Source organism: Terrapene carolina, unplaced genomic scaffold (genome assembly GCF_002925995.2).
Source record: "Terrapene carolina triunguis isolate 2854851 unplaced genomic scaffold, T_m_triunguis-2.0 Scaffold191, whole genome shotgun sequence".
Classification (NCBI taxonomy): Eukaryota; Metazoa; Chordata; order Testudines; family Emydidae; genus Terrapene; species Terrapene triunguis.
Genome location: NW_020664542.1, coordinates 2,106,992 through 2,124,049, shown reverse-complemented (window position 1 = coordinate 2,124,049; position 17,058 = coordinate 2,106,992). Strand labels below are relative to the sequence as shown.

The window sequence follows — 17,058 nt, the reverse complement described above, 5'->3', positions numbered from 1 at the left end:
CACACACACACACACACACACACACACACACACACACACACACACACGCAGCCCAATGGGCTCTGCAGGGGGACAGATACCTCTTCTAAACTGCAGAGCACACGTAGAATTGCTCCACAGTTTCTACTACAGCATTAAACTCTAATGCCATTGCCCGCACACATCCGACACAGAGCGCACCGAGGATTTAGTCCACAGATCTGCTGGACACACTCTCAACACTCCCCTGGCTAGGGCTGACACCTCAAACCTTCCTCCACACTAGCAATGATGGGCATAGCTGCACAGCACACACTCTTCATGGCCTTCACCCAGCAGAAGTACCCTAGATGTATTGCCTTTTGAGGTCTGTGTGCCAAGGTAGGAAGGATTGGGCCTAAGACACTGTCTGTGTGTGTGCAAAATAGGGGATGGGCATGGTAAATATCTGGTCTTGTTCTTGCCTAAACGTTGTTGATTTTAATTTAAGTGAGATGGCTAGATAGATAACGGTTCGTTTATAAGCCGACCCCCCCAAGATGGATAAGTAAAAATGGAAAATTTTTATGACCCATTCATAAGCCGACCCTATAATTCAGGGGTTGGCAAACTTTGGCTCCCGGGCCATCAGGATAAGTCACTGGTGGGCCGAGACGGTTTGTTTACCTCGAGCGTCTGCAGGCATGGAGGTAAACCTAAGTAAACAAAGTGTCCCGGCGCGCCAGCTGCTTACCCTGACAGTCCGGGACAGCAACTGGTGGGGAAATGTTTTGGGGGGGAGAAGCTGGGGGTCAGGGGAGTAACCCCTGTGACCACCCCCCACATGACCCCACCCCTAGCCTGGGACCCCCACACTCTCCCCATCCCATCCCTTCCCATCTTAGCTGGGGTGGGCCAGGGGAGGACATCTCTGACTTGGCCAGAACTGCTCCGGAAGGCCGAGAGGTGCGGCCGCAGCGAGCTCCGGAGGGCGGGGCCAAGCGGCACAGCTTCGGAGGCTGGGGGGAGAGCAGCGTGGCCAGAAGCGGAGAAACTCTGGCCCCACCTCTTCCCTTCTGGCTCTGCTGGCTGTGCTGCCTCTCCTTGCCCCCTCTGTTGGGGCGGGCTGTGTTCCACCTCTCCCTCTCTATACCCGCTCATAAGCTGACCCCCTTCTCTGATGCTTCCCTTTTTTACTAAAAAAAATTCGGCTTATGAACGAGTATATACGGTAATACATAGGTTGGGAAAAGAGTGTCTGTACAACTAGGTATAGTGCTTAGATTATCCACAAATACAAAGTTAGTTTTTTACAGGTCATATGATACATAGAGCACATAATCAGCAATAACCCAAATTTAGGTGAATAGATTTAACAATACAGTTTAGATATTAGAATCCGAATACTCAGGTACATCACTCATGAAAAGTTGTACAGAGATTTGATTGTGGAAAGCAAAATATATCAATGAGTGGAGATTGTCCCTCAGTAATTGAGAATTAGGTTGGTTGCCCATTTAGAAAATAAAAATCCACGAGGAAAGTATTTGTTACTTTCCTGACTGCGCTTCTCATCGGCACTCCAGCTCATCCCTCCTGGTATTGCCGATGTCCTGTGATGTGTTCTATGGAGATGTCCCTCGACCACCTGATGGTTTCCAACACCATGAGTTGCCTCATCAGCCGAGTGTAGCATTGACTGATTCTGCATTCTCTCAGCACTCGCTTGTTACTGGGGTCCCATGCGCACACAGCACAGAGACGTGTCGTGTGTTACGGCATCCCACCCAAAGGCCACCTGATGATGACACAGGGGAAGTCTTCTGCTGCGTGTCTAGCTGCTCAGTGTTTTGGCATGAAAAGCTTTGATTTCTTTCAAATTTGAGAAAATTATCCCTTTTGTCAGTGGGGTGAGGATCCTCAAAGGGCATCGGGAATTTGACTTTCAATGGGAGTTGGGTAGAGCTGGTCTGGGAAACTTTGATGGAACCACATGCCACTGGGATATGCAGCTCTGCCTAAATCAAAATGCTTATGACATCAGGTTGATTTCACTAGAACTTTGGCAGTACTTTATTTTTGTGGTTTTCTTCCAAAACAATGTTGAAACATCTGGTCTTGATGTTTTTTGGAACAAAACGTTTTGATTTTTCATGTTGAAATGACGTTTTGTTTCAGTTTTTAAAAACATTAGATTATACTAATTTTTTTAAAAGTCAGCTTCAAGAAGAAATGGTTTTGTGGAAATGAACATTCCTACTACCCTGAAACCCCTTTTTTCTTCAGATTTTTCCTTCGCAGAGAATTTCCGATTCGAAATAAAGCCAATTTTCAGAATCCTTCCCAAAACGAATTTTTCCCCCTCCTTTAGAGCTGGGTGTCTAATTTCCTTAGACACCTTTGAAAATCCCAGGCTCGAGCTGGGATTGGTTATGTAGCTTAGGTCAACAAAGGAAAAGGGAGATTGGTGAGGTGAGTTACTGACTCCGGAAGGTAGAGTTTTGTGAATGGTAGGAATGTAGAACTTAAAGGGGGAGATGGAATGGAATGCTAAACTGTGTTGCACTGTTCAGCATTCTATTACCGGAACAATCACCGTACTCAGATTTCCTGCCATGAAGATTCCAGGTCTCTTCTATAGAGATTTGTTGAAATGTGGTATTTGTATGCAATTAATAAACTTCATTTTGTTAAGCTGAGTTTTTTGGCTGAAATCTGAGGCACACAATGCCTTGTGTGTTAGATCCATGTTCCTTTCAACTAAGATTTCCAGCATTTTTCCTTATATTGATCTCTGTTTGCCCTCCCAAAATTTCCTAGAGTAATGCAGGTTTGCCATGAGATGAACTGCAGAGCATAAAACAAAAGCAGCACGTAAATGACATAGAAGTAGATGATTTTTTTTTCATGGGAATATCTTTTCATGTGCAAATGTGAAATTTAATGAGCTCAACATTGTAAGGGAGAAACTTGCAAAGGAAATTTGCAAAGCCTATCCTAAAAGCTTTCCTCGGACAGATCTTCCATTGAAGGCGACAGAATTCTACGTGCAGGGAGTTTGCAGAATGGAATCCTTTAGCCCTTTTGGTTACAGACTTGTGGATCTGTTCTCTCCTCAGTGTCCTGGGATACTTACCTCAATCCTGTTAGCACCATTAAGTAACACAGCACATGTCTGTTCTGCACTCAGGGAGGGCAATCAAGCTGTCTGTCATCTCAACCCAGTAGAATGCACGGGTGGTAGCACTGCAGCTGATTACCCGAGAGGAGAAAAGATCCTGTGCCAATAATACATGCCCCTATTGGAAGAAAGAATGCAGCTGTCTGGCAACATCATAAAATTGTTTAGCAGCTTGTTCAATGTTGGTCTCTGAGGCCAAGAATTCAAAAAACAAGGCTCCTGTGTCCGTATGTAGGCACCTACCTAAATGGACTGATTTTCAGAGTTGCTGGGCATGCGTCAAGCCAATGGATTCACTCTGGATTTACACCACTGTAAACAAGGACAGAACTTCATGCAAGCTCCTGTCTTTTTAAAAGTATCATTTAGCTGTACAAGAAGTGGTTTGTTCCTCCTGGGGTGCAAGGGGTGGCAGGAGAGGGGCAGTTTGTGCATGAAACTCAAAACCCTCCAATTAATGCTGATAGGATTTAAGCTCATAAACCTCACCACCTTGTGTCCCCGCCTCGCCCCCCCGGCCAACCAGGCTGAGGCGAGAACTGACTCTCCAGCCCCTAATATAAGTTGTTTATGGACAGAAAGGGATGCATAGGAGAGATCCAGATCCTCAAAGGTGTTTAGGCACCTAATTCTCATTGAAATAAATGGGAGTTAGGCACCTCAATACCTTTTGAGGATTTGGATCCAAGATGCTACAGTATGATATTGATGATTATTGTATTACCTAGCTATACTTTCCTGTCTATAGCATTTATACCCAGAAATACTGCATAGAATACACCTGGCCTGCATGGGTTGGCCGTCACTAACAAATTCTAATTTGTCCCCTAGATGTCCAATGCAATGAGCCAGCTGATTGGCTTAAAGGAGAAGGGTTTGCCTCGTATAGCACGGCTCCTCCAATCCAGTAACAGTGAAGTTGTCCGATCTGGGGCTTCCTTGCTGAGCAACATGTCCCGGCATCCTATTCTCCACAAAACCATGGGTAAGGAGCTTCCATAAAGGCCATTTCTGAGGGGTTGTCTAGCCTCTCCCCTTCTTTCACAAGCCCACCTTCTGTTGTAAACCCATCAGCTGAACTGTGCCAAGCATCACCACCGGACATAGATTCACCAAACAAATGCACTGATGTCACATGTCCCCTCCCCATGGCTGGTGATCAGCAGGGCTGTGACGCTGTCCAAGAGATGTTATTTGTCCTGGGCTATAGCCACCATAAGGAACCCTCAGCTGATGTCTTTTGGAGTAGTGCACAGTCTGGTTAACAAATGCTACCTCACCCCATTAGTGGGCCTCTCACTTGATCCCTGGCATGCTTCATGGATAAGATAGATCAGCTGGTTTCTCTGGGTCTCTTTCTGGGAGAGGGAGTGTTTCCCCTGGTTGGGTTGGACTTGGCTTCTTGGGGTGGTGTATACGGTTTCCCGAGGCTTACCGCTTGTGACACCAAGCCATGTTCATCGTTATTGCGTAGATCAAATAGGACCAGATCCTCAAAGGTATTTAGGTGTGTAACTCCCGCTGAGTTAGGCACATAGATAGCTTTGAGATCTAGGCCATAGCGGTTATTGTGTGATTATTAATGCCTCACTTAGGGCCTGATTCTGCAGCCCTTCTGTTGCATAGTACTTAAGTATCTGATTGAGCTGCACTGGTTTTTATTTCAGTCCTGATTGGAATATTCCTCCTCTTTAGCTCCCCAGGTGCTTCCAGATGTGTCCCGTCTCCTGGCCTTCCAGTCCGGGAACAACAGCAACTTTGGAGATATCATGTCCTCTGCTTGCTACACCATGCGGAACCTAATCATGTCCAACCCGCAGATGGCCAAGCCTTACTTGACGAGCAGCATGCTAAATAATGTAGTAAACCTGTGCCGAAATGGGTGAGTGATGGTGAGGAGGAGGCTGGAGGACCATGTGCAAGCATATGAAGAGACCCCCTGAAAGGGGGTTCCAAAGAGGATGGATCTAGACTGTTCTCAGTGGTACCAGATGACAGAACAAGGAGCAATGGTCTCAAGTTGCAGTGGGGGAGGTTTAGGTTGGATATTAGGAAAAACTGTTTCACTAGGAGGGTGGTGAAGCACTGGAATGGGTTACCTAGGGAGGCGGTGGAATCTCCTTCCTTAGAAGTTTTTAAGGTCAGGCTTGACAAAGCCCTGGCTGGGATGATTTAGTTGGGAATTGGTCCTGCTTTGAGCAGGGGGTTGGACTAGATGACTTCCTGAGGTCCCTTCCAACCCTGATATTCTATGATTCTATGCAGCCAACTTGTGCACATGCCCATTGGGCCCAGAACAACTGCATTCCTGATGCAATGCTGTTCAGTGACCACTGTTAAAGGCCCAGCGGTCACTAGGTACTATCACATTGTAGGGGCTGAGAAGCCTCTGATGTTTGTTATGGGAGATTACTGCTGAATCTCCGGTACCATCTTGTGGTGACAAATGGGAAGTGCTAACTTCTCAGGGAGGACCCCTCTACATCTAGGCTGGGGCTTGCATGGGAGCCTATGCCCTGGTAGGCAGACTCGCACTAGCTCTGCTGGAGCTGCTAACGCTAGCAGTGTGGATGTTGTGGCAGGGGCCGCGGCTCAGGCAAGCCACCTGAGCTCAGATCCAGGGCTCAGGTGGGCTTGGACTCTGGCAGCTAGCCTGAGCCACTGCCCATGCTGCAACCTCTGCACTGCTATTTTGTGTGTGAGTCTATTTACCCATGCTGGGAGTCACACCACCCAGCTGCAGCGTAGTCATATCCTAAGGGAGTTAGGAACCTACATCCCATTGAAATTCAATAGGAATTTGGGCACCTAACTTCCATTGAAAATCCCAGCCCTAAATATCAGTGATGTTGTTATGAATCCCGTGTACCTCTTATTCAATTAGGTGCTATAGCTGTGGGTTCCCAGCATTATTGTTGTTGTTAACAATACTCATAGAAAGTGCTTGATAAAGAAAGCCAGGATCATTATCCTAATTTTACAGGTGGGGAAACTGAGGCAAGGTCAACCTGCAGGCCAATGCTAGAGTCAGGAATCAAACCCAGGTCTCCTGAGTCACAGTCCAGTGCACTATCCACTTGGTACTTCAGTCATCAGCCAGGCTCTGAGGAAAGCATATAACCATGGCAGTAGAATCCACAAACTTATAAATGAGGCAGAGAATTGCTTGAACTGGCTGGCACTTGGCGCCTGCAGGAGCAATGAGGTTCTCCCAGAAGATGAGATGAGACTCGTTTTGGAGAAAGCTCAGACAGTCAGAGAAGCATTTGGAGCTGTGGAGAAGGCACACAGGGAAAAGCGACAGGAAGCGCAGAATGGGTGGGCAGACTTCATGAGCAGCACCCAAGCACTGCACTATTACCTGCTAAAGCTTGTATAATGCTCTTCTCACCCTGCCCTGGCTTTTCTGTTGACACTGTTCCACTTTAACTAACTATTAATTGGGCCTAAGCCTTAGAAGTCCTCTGTAGCCTATTTGCTAGGGTAAATCCCTACGGTGTTAGAGACTTGAGTTCAAGTCTTGCGTGGGCCTGAGGAGAAGTGATTGAAACAGCAAGCGCTTGCAGGCTGTCCTGTTGAAGCTGTTCCATTCTAATTAACCATTGATTGGGCTAAGCATGTGAACCCCTCTATAGTCAAGGCCAGCTCCAGGTTTTCTGCCGCCCCAAGCGGCGGGGGGAAAAAAAAAAGCCGATCGGCAGCACTTTGGCTGCAGCTCAGTCGCGCCGCTCCATTCTTCGGTGGTGGGTCCTTCACTCCCTCTCTTCCTCTTCAGCAGCAGCTCAAAGAGGAAGAGAGGGACTGAGGCACCTGCCGCCGAAGACCTGGATGTGCTGCCCTAGTAGCGGACTGAGTGCCGCCCCTTTGTATTGGCCGCCCCAAGCACCTGCTTCTTTCGTTGGTGCCTGGAGCCGGCCCTGTCTATAGTATAGTGGTTAGGGTGCTCACCTGGGATGCTGGATCTCCTTGGTCAACTCCCCTCTGTGCCTGCTGAGGGGAAGGATTTTGAACAGGGATCCTCCATCTCTGGGCCCTTTTAATAAAATGCAAATCACTCTTCTGTCCCCTGTGGCTGGCTACCTGCCCAAGCTGTGGGGAGTTCCAATCCCCCCTCTGCACAAGGACCGGAACAGGGATCTCCCACCTCCCAGGGACTGTTGCAACCTCTGGTGAATAAGGACCAATCCAGCTTTCCATTAGTCAATGGAAAGCTTCTTTAGGAATTGGATCAGACCCTTAATCTGCTACAGGTTTGCAGCATTCCTTTGGGGATTAACTGGGTAGAGCCTCCAGTTTGTCACAGGTCGAAAGATTTCCAGAGTCAAAAATCCATCCACTTTAAACATCGGCCCTAGTATTAACTGACCTTCTCTCTCAGCAGAAATCATTGCCTGTAATTTTCACACCTGTTTTAAAGTGTTTGGAGGGGTCAGTTGTTTTTACCAATGGTCAATTGACTTCATTTCACATAGTCTGACCAACAGCTGCTGCTGCTATTTTTGTGGCCATGTGCACACAGCTGCGTCACACCTAGAGCTGCGTGAGTTGCTTTCTAGCACTTCATTGTCCAGGTTTTGGCTAGAGCTGGGGCCAAGTTGCAGAGTATGAACTGGGTCAGAAGTCTCTGAAAGTCTGGGGTGGTCAGGGTTTATATCGGGCCTGTTATAACGATCAGAGCCAGCAGTGAAGTTTGGATCCAGTTCTGGGTCTGAAGTGTTCCAAAATTTTAGGAAGACCTGCAGCAAATGCCTGAAGGCCTGAGTCTTGTTCACAAAGTTGTTACTTGGGCAAACTCCCACAAATTTTTGCTGAGTAAGGATTTCAGGGGTGGTACAAGTACAGGTCCAGCACCCTTGGGACCTGACCGGTGCCGAACCAGAGAATTTGCCGAACCACGGGAGGTCAATATTGTAGCGAGCGGGTCCCTTTTTATTTGGATCTCACCAAGGCGAATAAACGGAACACCGCTTGCAACGCTGCCTAGCCCAGAATTACTGTCTCTCTTCATAACAAAGTGTTAGTGTCATTATACAAATTTACTGTATTGCACAAGGCAATAAGTAGATAAAGCATAAAAAACCCCAAATAAAATCATGCTGGACCACGGATGGTGCCGGAGTAGAGAGGTTCAACCTGTATTGTTATTATTTCTTCTAAGTCGCATCTCAGCTGTCCCCACGAAGCGCGCGAGGTTGTTCCTTATATTGTATTACTGAGTGATCTGTGCTATCTAGTTCCAAAGTAGTCCCATAATGGCGCTTATGCCATTTCCCTCCTATCTTGCAGCTGTTTAGATTCGACAGTCCAGAAGTGTCCCTTTAGCTCAGCTTCCTCCCATTCCTCTGAGTTACTCCCCTTTGGACCATCCAGAAATCCCCGTCCCTCCTTGGCATTTGCCCAAATGATGTCTTCAAGGCTACCTGTGAGCATGTAGTTGAATGATCTCCATTGTGGCTGGCCAACCCTCTGCAATAGTGGAGCTGGTTCACACCATGCTGAGAGGGGCATTGGTGGGCTGTGGCCAGCTAAGATTCACTGGATTTCTTTCATCCTTCCAGCTCCTGTCCAAAAGCAGCTGAAGCCGCTCGCCTCCTGCTGGGTGATCTGTGGTCACACAGGGAGCTCCAGGGCATTCTCAAACAGGTGAGAAAGCTAAGTGTTAGCCTTGTCCTGATTGTCAGCTAACTGGATTCACCCACTGAGGTCAATGAATTTGCGAGGGATGTAAGTCAGTGTTGAATATTGCCAGTGTCTACGAGAAAAGCTGGGGCTTTGAGGGTGCCCTTAGAGCTGCCCACCAACATATGGGCCCCATTTGCCTCTCGTTTACACTAGTGTAAATAACTCCATTGAGGCCCATGCAGATCCACTGGTGCAAAGCCAGCGCGAGTGGAAGAAGCAGCTCCACGGAGTCCCTAGCTTGTGTGGCTAGAGGAGAAGTGATTGCGACAGCCCCCAACAACGGTTCCTTTTCTCTATTCCCACACTTCCTCTTTTGTCCCCAGACCTGCCCTGTGGTCACCTCCCCTACTTCAGTGACAGAATAATCATTAGAACAACAAGAGAAGCAGCCAGCATTTGTCAGGTCCCCTCTCCTTCCCCACAGAATCCCCAAACCTGCAGAGTCAGAACTAGCCTCTTTGCTCCAGACTGGTTTCTTTCACCAAACTGGGGTTCTCCTCCCCACACCATGGAAAGCCAACAGCAGCAGGGAGTAAAAGGATTGACTGAGGGGAAGGGGCAGTATGTGGAAAATGGGTGCAACTTGTGGGCCTCAAATCCACACAAAGGTTGATGGTGAGGGGTTTTTTTTCTGTTTTTAACCTTATGGCAGCCCTCCTTAAGACATCAATTCCACCTCCAATTTGACAAGACAGTGTCACTCTAGCATATTTTACACATGGTCCTTGCACAAATGTGCATCATACATACCTGATCCTTACTGTCTTTCCAGTATAGGCAACGATATTTCCTCAGCAAGGCGGGTTGAGGTCCTGCTACCTATAGAGGGAAGACAATGCAGGAAAGACTCATTCCCTCAATAACTATGACTGTTTGCATACACATTGCATGCTTTGTGCAGGCAAAAGATTGCACAAGGTGCATGCAACATTAACATTTCTGCAAAGGACATAGTGAGTGCACGCAGCCTACTTGCTGGATGCAGGTGGTCTTTGAGGTAGGACAGAGGAATTTGACTCATGGGTGATGACATTAGATAATTATTGATTTGCAAGTTATCTGCATTAACTGCCTTCCAATAACTTCCACATCTCATTCTGCAGCAAGGATTTGATAAGAACATGTTGGGATCCTTAACCGGGAGCACTTTCAGGACCCTGTCTTCCAGATTCTAAGAAGAGACCTTCAGCACAGGTTCAGCCTGCAGGTGAGAAGGGGATTGTCACTGCTGGAAAAAACATGGTGTTCAAGGAGAAACAAGATGGTGCCTTGACACCAGCAGCAGTCATGTCATGTAATGTAAATGCTGCTTTGCTCACTTACATTTGGTAAGCATGTGAGGCTGGTTCTAGGGCCAATTGCAAATATTCCATGAAAATCCTGTTTCACCAGAAAACGGGTGGTTTTTTTTTGAGTCAGTGACATTTTTCACTAAAAGTGCTTTTTAAAGAAACTTTTGACTTTCCATCGAAAACCTTTTTGACCAAAAACTTAGTTTTAGACCAACAAAAATTTCCAGTTTTTGGTTTTTCAATAAACAGTCAAAATTTTCAATAGGGGAGGAAAAAATTCCAATCATCAACTCTTGCTGCTTCTAATGCAGAAATTGCCTCATTGGTCTAAGATGTAGAGAAGTCATTTCCTTCCGACTCACATGGTGTAACAGCTATACAGATGAGGTTGGTAGGACGGGGCCAAGCACATTGAACAGAGCATGTGATGTGACCATGAAACCTCCTGTCTACAACCAGGACAGCCCTTCAGTGGCTTTGACCCTTTTTTCCAAGCTAGAATATGAACTGTTCAACATCAGTTTGCAGAATGCAATTATTGGGCAATGCAGCTTCTGTTTCAGCCCTCTCCAAGAACATGTCAGTTCTTGAACCACTAGTCACATTAATCAGACCTAGTGATTAGCATGGAATGATTCCCAAATTTAATATGGCACTTAACAGCTTCTAGGCACTTTATGAGCCTCATTAATCCTCAGAAAAGCCCATTGAGATAGCTAAGCAGTGTACTTGGGTCTGCATATTCCAGCTAGGGAAGCCAAGGCTGAGAGGTTAAGGCTACCAGGATTTTGAAGTACTCACTAAAATTCATTGCTTCAATATTTGGTCAAGCAACCTGAGACGTAGGGCCCAGTGGCATGCCGTCATTTTATGCAAAGCATGTACTGTATGCCCCAGGACCGGCTGTGCCCATGGGATGATTCTGTCCAGTCCCCAATCATGCAAACAAAATGACATCTTCTGCATTCACCATTTGTGAGGTCACACCACAAAGAGGACACCATTTTGTAGGACAAAATGACATCCTCTGCACAGCGTGGCCTCACACGCATTGTGTGCGTGATGTCATGCTGTGGAGAAGATGCCATTTTGGATGCAAATGCACAATCGCATGCCACTGGGAGAACCTGGTTTTCAGAGGTGCTGATTGCCCATAACTCCAACTGAAGTGAACCAGAGCTGCTCAGCATCTCTAACACATCAGGCCTTTCACATCTGGAGTTTGGGCACCCCAGAAATTGGGGCATCCAAAATTAGTAATTCGCCCCCTTCTGCGGTATATCCTGTGTGATCAAACACTGTGGGGCCCCCCAAAATGTCCCTGTGGTGGGGCAAAAATGATGGAATCAAGTCCCCCTGCACAGGGGTGAATTTCAGCTGTGATGAATAACTAGGGTTACCATATGTCCGGATTTCCCCGGACACGTCCGGCTTTTTGGTGCTCAAATCCCCATCTGGGGGGAATTTCCAAAAAGCCGGACATGTCCGGGGAAATAGGGAGGCATAAGCCAGGGTCCGCCCGGCCCCAGCACGATCCGCCGGGTCCGCAGCGCAGCCCAGCCGCCCCGGCTACATTGTAGCGAGCTCAGGCGGGGTGGGCTCGGGCTTCCCTCGCGGGCGGGGACCCCCTCGGCCACTGGGGGACCCTTCCTGCGGCCCCGTCGTCCCGCGTGGCTTGGAACCCGGCGCCGCAGGAGCTGTTTCCGGCGGGGACAACAGGCCAGGGAACGTGCTCGGCAGCGGCAGGAAGGAGGCTGCGGCCAGGACTGCAGGGACCCGCGCCACCCCGGTCGCCGCTGAGCGTCTGAAGCCCCTGCCAGGCAGAGCGGGGGAGCAGGGCAGGTGGGGGGGTGCAGAGGCTGCAGGGCGAGGAGGAGCAGGGCAGGCAGGGGCATAGAGGCTGCAGGGGCTGGGGGGTGCAGGGGCTGCAGGGCGAGTGGGGAGCAGGGGTCACAGAGGCTGCAGGGGCGGCGGGGTGCAGGGGCTGCAGGGCAAGTGGGGAGCAGGGGTCTCAGAGGCTGCAGGGGTGGGGGGGCGCAGAGGCTGCAGGGGCGGAGGGGTGCAGGGGGGCACAGGGGCAGGGCAGGCGGGGGGAGCAGAGGCTGCAGGGGCGGGGGGTGCAGGGGCTGCAGGGCGAGTGGGGAGCAGGGGTCTCAGAGGCTGCAGGGGCGGGGGGGCTGCAGGGTAAGTGGGGAGCAGGGAAGCACTTAGCAACCCCCAACCAAGATCAGAGCAGGAGGGAGGAGGGGGAATGCAGGGTGCTCAGAGGAGGGGGCAGAGTTGGGGCAGGGACTTTGGGGAAGGAGCGGGGTTGGGGCGGGGCCGGGGGTGGGGAAGGGGCAGAGTTGGGGCAGGGCCAGGGCCCCCGTGGAGTGTCCTCTTTTTTCAGTGCTGAAATATGGTAACCCTAGAATAACTTGACCATCTCTGCTGAGAATCATGGTCTGATAGTTTCTTGTAACTTTACCACAGATTCAGGGAGGGGAGGGGAACAGCACAGGGAAAGGATGTGGGGATTACGGCGAGTCAAAGGGTGAGGACATTTCTGAATGTGAAAAAGACATTTTGAAATGAGTAATCAAGGTGTTTGTTTGTTTTTCCCTTGCAGAGTTTGTCGTTGGTTCGAGTCTGGAATGACTTAATCCTCAAGGGATTAGTTAGGACATTACAGATATACAGTGTTTATAGAGTTAATCCAACTGTAAAGCAAACTAAATATAACATTTTTTGTGTGGTTGATACAGATATTTGAAAGCATTTTGGGGGGAGGGCGGGGGGAGGAGGAATTTGAGTTTAAAGTTTCCTGATGTCAATAACTCTTTTTTTCAAATTGTGTGTGTGTGTGTAGACACACAGACACACACACAGTGGGATTTTCCAAAGATATTCCTAAAACAGTTAATCCCGCAATTTCCACTGAAAGCCAATGGGCGTTGTGCACCTTCACCCCCTTAGGCACTTACGAAAATCCCACCATATAGATGTGTGTATGTATATATGCACTAAACACAACTGTACCAACCCATGTCACAACCCATTCTTATGCAAATGTGTAAAACTACTAACTATATGCTATGTGTTTATTCCATTGTAGATGGCCATTGTAGACAGATACAAACCATAATGTTTTAGATGGCTGGTTATTTCTAAACTTGGTGGACATGGGCTTCTTTCTGCTTTCGACTCTTTGTCAAGTCAGCTTTCATATTCAGAGATAAATATTTTCTCTCAGAGGTTACATGGTTTCTAAATCTCAAGAAGCAAATTCATGTCTGAGAAATATCACTGGAAGCAGGGCCTCGGAAAATCTTCTCATAAGCTGTATGTTACTGCATGGAAGCTGCTGAGGGTACAAACCATTTAAGACACCACAGCAAACATAAAAGACACGTATCTTACTAAATACCGCCATTGCTTTCCTAATAATGCTGTAACTGGCAAAGCTTGGCATTAGATAGGCTCAGCTCGACAAAGGGACATGACATTGTTTCCCAGGGACATTGTGCACACTAAATGGGGATAAAAGGCAAAGAAAAACAGCTGTTTTATCACTGTTGGTAGAAACCAACATAAAATAGTAGTAGTTGAGTGGTTAAAGAAGTTAAAAAGAGCTCTTTAAGGAAGGACAGTCTGGAATACTTTCTGGTCCCAGATGCTATCCAGTTCATCCTGTATGTGGTAGAAAAGACCTAAATTTCTTCTTAATCAATCGTTTCTTCTATGACATTAACAGGATGAAACCGATGGCTCTGTCTTGCTCTTTTGAAAAAGTCCACACTATCTCCAGTGCAGTTGAGCGAACATGTGTTGTTTGGGGAAAGGTTTAGGTTCAATGGAATACATTTGCAGAAGGCCTGTGCTAGGTGTCCTGTATGTGACACCATTGCTTAGCACAAGCAAGTCATTCTACAGATTCCAGGGCTTGCTGGAGCTCCTGGAAAGAAATCATTAAGGAAGTGAGTGAGAGAAGGAAAATAATGCAAGTGTTTTGTTGGGAGGCAAAAGTCTAGGGTCAGCTCCGCAGCTGGGGCAATGCAGCATAGCTCCATTATCAGCAGTGGAGTTTTGTCAGTTTACAGTAGCTGGGATCCGGCTCACCGAGTTTAGGTTGGTCCTGCTATGCCTATTCTCTAGGTCTGAGCAAAGGGGCAGAACTTGCACCCTTTTGGAGTAGAATGGAGAGGGGGGTCTCCAGCCAGGGTAAAAAGGCAAGAAGGAAATGATAGAGTGGAAGCTCTTAGCCAGTTGATTTTTCACTTGGGATGCAAAAGGTATTTTTAACCCTTTGCACCTTGATGAGCAACATCTCTTTGCCTATACCCATACATGTTTATTTCTGAACTTTCTATGCAAGGATGTCAGCCAAGTGAAACAGATGGAGAATAAAGCCTCCCTAGGGTGGATTTGTGAACTTTGTAGGCTAAACAAAATCATAGTCCCAGTCTCAAGAGGGAATTTGGCCCAGGGACATGATGCCATCATACCTTTCAAATATGTAACCGTCCATTTATGTGGTTCAAAATGTTCTTAGGAGAACAGCAAACTTTGCTTGTGCAAGATATCTTTTCGGTTTTAAAGTGCATTGTGCATATTTTTGGCAGGCATCACATTTCTCATTACTGGTGGTTGTAGGCACAATCTGAACAACTGTACGCTTACAGTTTGTGCATGCAGTTGCGTGTGTAAATGGGGCACACTCCTTTGAAATTCTGGAGCTGAATATCCATAGCTGTAAAGTTAATAGGGACAACCTGCTGACCTGTTAAATGCATCAATGGCAGACTGAGAGAATCCCAGTGTAATTTTGCAGTTCATTGACATACTGTGCCTTTATTTTAAGGCACCACCACTGTCAGTTGTAGAGTAGCAGAATTTAGTATATCACTTTAGTTAAGGCACAAATAGCTGTAATTGGTTACTTTATAAAGACGATAGGATTTTATTAGTAATTACTAAACTCAAAGGGCCAGATCCATACCTAGTATAAATTCCATTACTTCAGTAGAGAATTTTATCTAAAACTAAAAGATAGCTTCAAAAACATTGTCCCTTTAGTGTGGGGTTAGTTATTGACTCACATAAGAAAGCCCATTAATCTGATATGGCAAATCACACATTATCAGCCATCTCTGTGCTCCCAGAGCTATTTTACAGCTACTATTCCCAGTAAAAATGGGTGATATTAGACTGTATTCTCCCTGCTCACCATGGTGTGAATCTGGGGTAACTCTACTGAAGTCAATGGAACGATGCTGGTATAAAACGGTTGTAAGGAAAATCAGGCCCACTGGGATAACAGAGGTCATTGCAACCAATTGGCTGGGTGTGTCCCCTCAAAGCATTTATTTGCCAGAGAAGAACAGAGTTCAGCAAAACACCTGACACGTGGTAAGGGCATAACTCTCACTTCCCAGTAGTAACGCTGTACTGTTTAGAGAGATGCTGTTTCGTAAATGCATATCTTTAACTGTGACATCCTCCTTGACAGTATATTCTCCCCCCTCATTCTAAGTATATTTTGAGCCAAGGATTTTTTGTTTGTTGGTGGTTGAATGCCAAAATTGCATACCCCCCAAAGCAATACCAATGAGAACAGGCCCAGTGTACATAGCATGTGCTCTTGTTTGTAGTGGGTGGGTGGGAGGGGGATAGAGACTTACCAGGGAGGGAACATACCCAGCACCAATGCTGGCTCTGCCACACATGTTAGGGCCTGGTATTTCCAGAAGACACTAGTCATGTAAATAACTCCCTTAATTTAGGCTGAGGTGAGCTTTGGGGGTGGGGGTCCCCACATGTGCTTTGTTTTATGTATTTTAAATTCCTAGTAAAGGGAAGTGTCAGATCATCATCTGTCTTTGTAACTGACCCATCCATAGCTGTAGGGTCTATGCTGTAGAGATGTGAGAATGTCTGTTGTTTTGGCTACATCATATGTATTTGCTTCACTGGAAAATCCAATAAAAATGGCTGAAATGTCTTTGAACTTTTCTCTCTGGAGGGTGGTGGTTTTGCTTTCCCTGCCGTTGGAACTACTGAAGAGTAAAACGCCCACTTGAAACTGGTCAGACCTCCTCACCTGGATTATTGTGCACAACATGGGTCTCCCCCCCGTGTTCAAGAAAGATGAAATCACTGGACCAGGTGCAGGAAAGGGCTGTTAGGGTGATCAGGAGAATGGAGAACTGATCCTCAGAGAGGGGACTGAAAAAAGCTTGGCTTGTTCGGCATAGCAAAATGTGGTCTGAGAGGTGGTCAGATTACCCCCCAATGTATTTAGAAAGTAAACACCAGTGAGGGAGAAGAGCTATTTAAGATAAAGGACACTTTTGCACAAGATGTTACAGGCCAGGCATTGATTTAGGCTGGAAATGAGTAGAAGGCTTCTAGTCATCAGAGGAGTCAGGCTAGGAGGAGTGGGGACAACCAACCTAACTAGTTGTAAGGTAAGATCTTGACACATTTACAAGTGGAATGCTATGACAAGGTTCCTGTGATGGTGGGGGCTGTGGCTCAGTGACCCATGGGGCTCCCCTCTGGTCCTATAGTTTATGTTCCCAAATCTTACGCTGCAGCAGTCAGGAAGGAATGCCTCTGTCCCATGTATTGTTCTGAATGCCTCTCCCCCCACCTGCCTCTGAAGCATCAGAGATAGCTACAGCTAGAGGAGTAGGATAGGACATGATGGACCAGCTTGATTAAAGCTGGAATGCATTTTTGGACCATGTCTACACATGTTTGTATATGGAATTAGTAGGGGACGGGATCACCTCAATTGACAGTAATTATAGTTCAGTTCCACCCTTTGTCCTGCTCTTGGCTGCGTTGGTATAGATGCAAAGGGTGGGGAGACTTAGGAGGAAGATGACTACTGGGATATGGAGAGCAAACTGCGGGGTGGACTATACATGGAGAACACTAGCTACAAAGACTCAAATCCTAAGT

The 17,058-nt window shown here is 47.2% G+C and overlaps 1 protein-coding gene across 1 annotated transcript in view; it reads left to right on the top strand.

Annotated features, from left to right (window-relative positions):
• The window catches only part of PKP1 (plakophilin 1), a 49,528-nt gene extending 36,625 nt beyond the window's left edge, over nucleotides 1-12,903 (top strand). The window contains exons 10-14 of the mRNA XM_024224332.1: nucleotides 3,971-4,124; nucleotides 4,835-5,021; nucleotides 8,698-8,782; nucleotides 9,925-10,028; nucleotides 12,722-12,903. Coding sequence (XP_024080100.1) covers nucleotides 3,971-4,124; nucleotides 4,835-5,021; nucleotides 8,698-8,782; nucleotides 9,925-9,996 — 498 coding nt within the window. The 3' untranslated portion in view covers nucleotides 9,997-10,028; nucleotides 12,722-12,903. The remainder of the gene's footprint in view (nucleotides 1-3,970; nucleotides 4,125-4,834; nucleotides 5,022-8,697; nucleotides 8,783-9,924; nucleotides 10,029-12,721) is intronic.
• The last annotated feature ends 4,155 nt before the right edge of the window (nucleotides 12,904-17,058 follow it).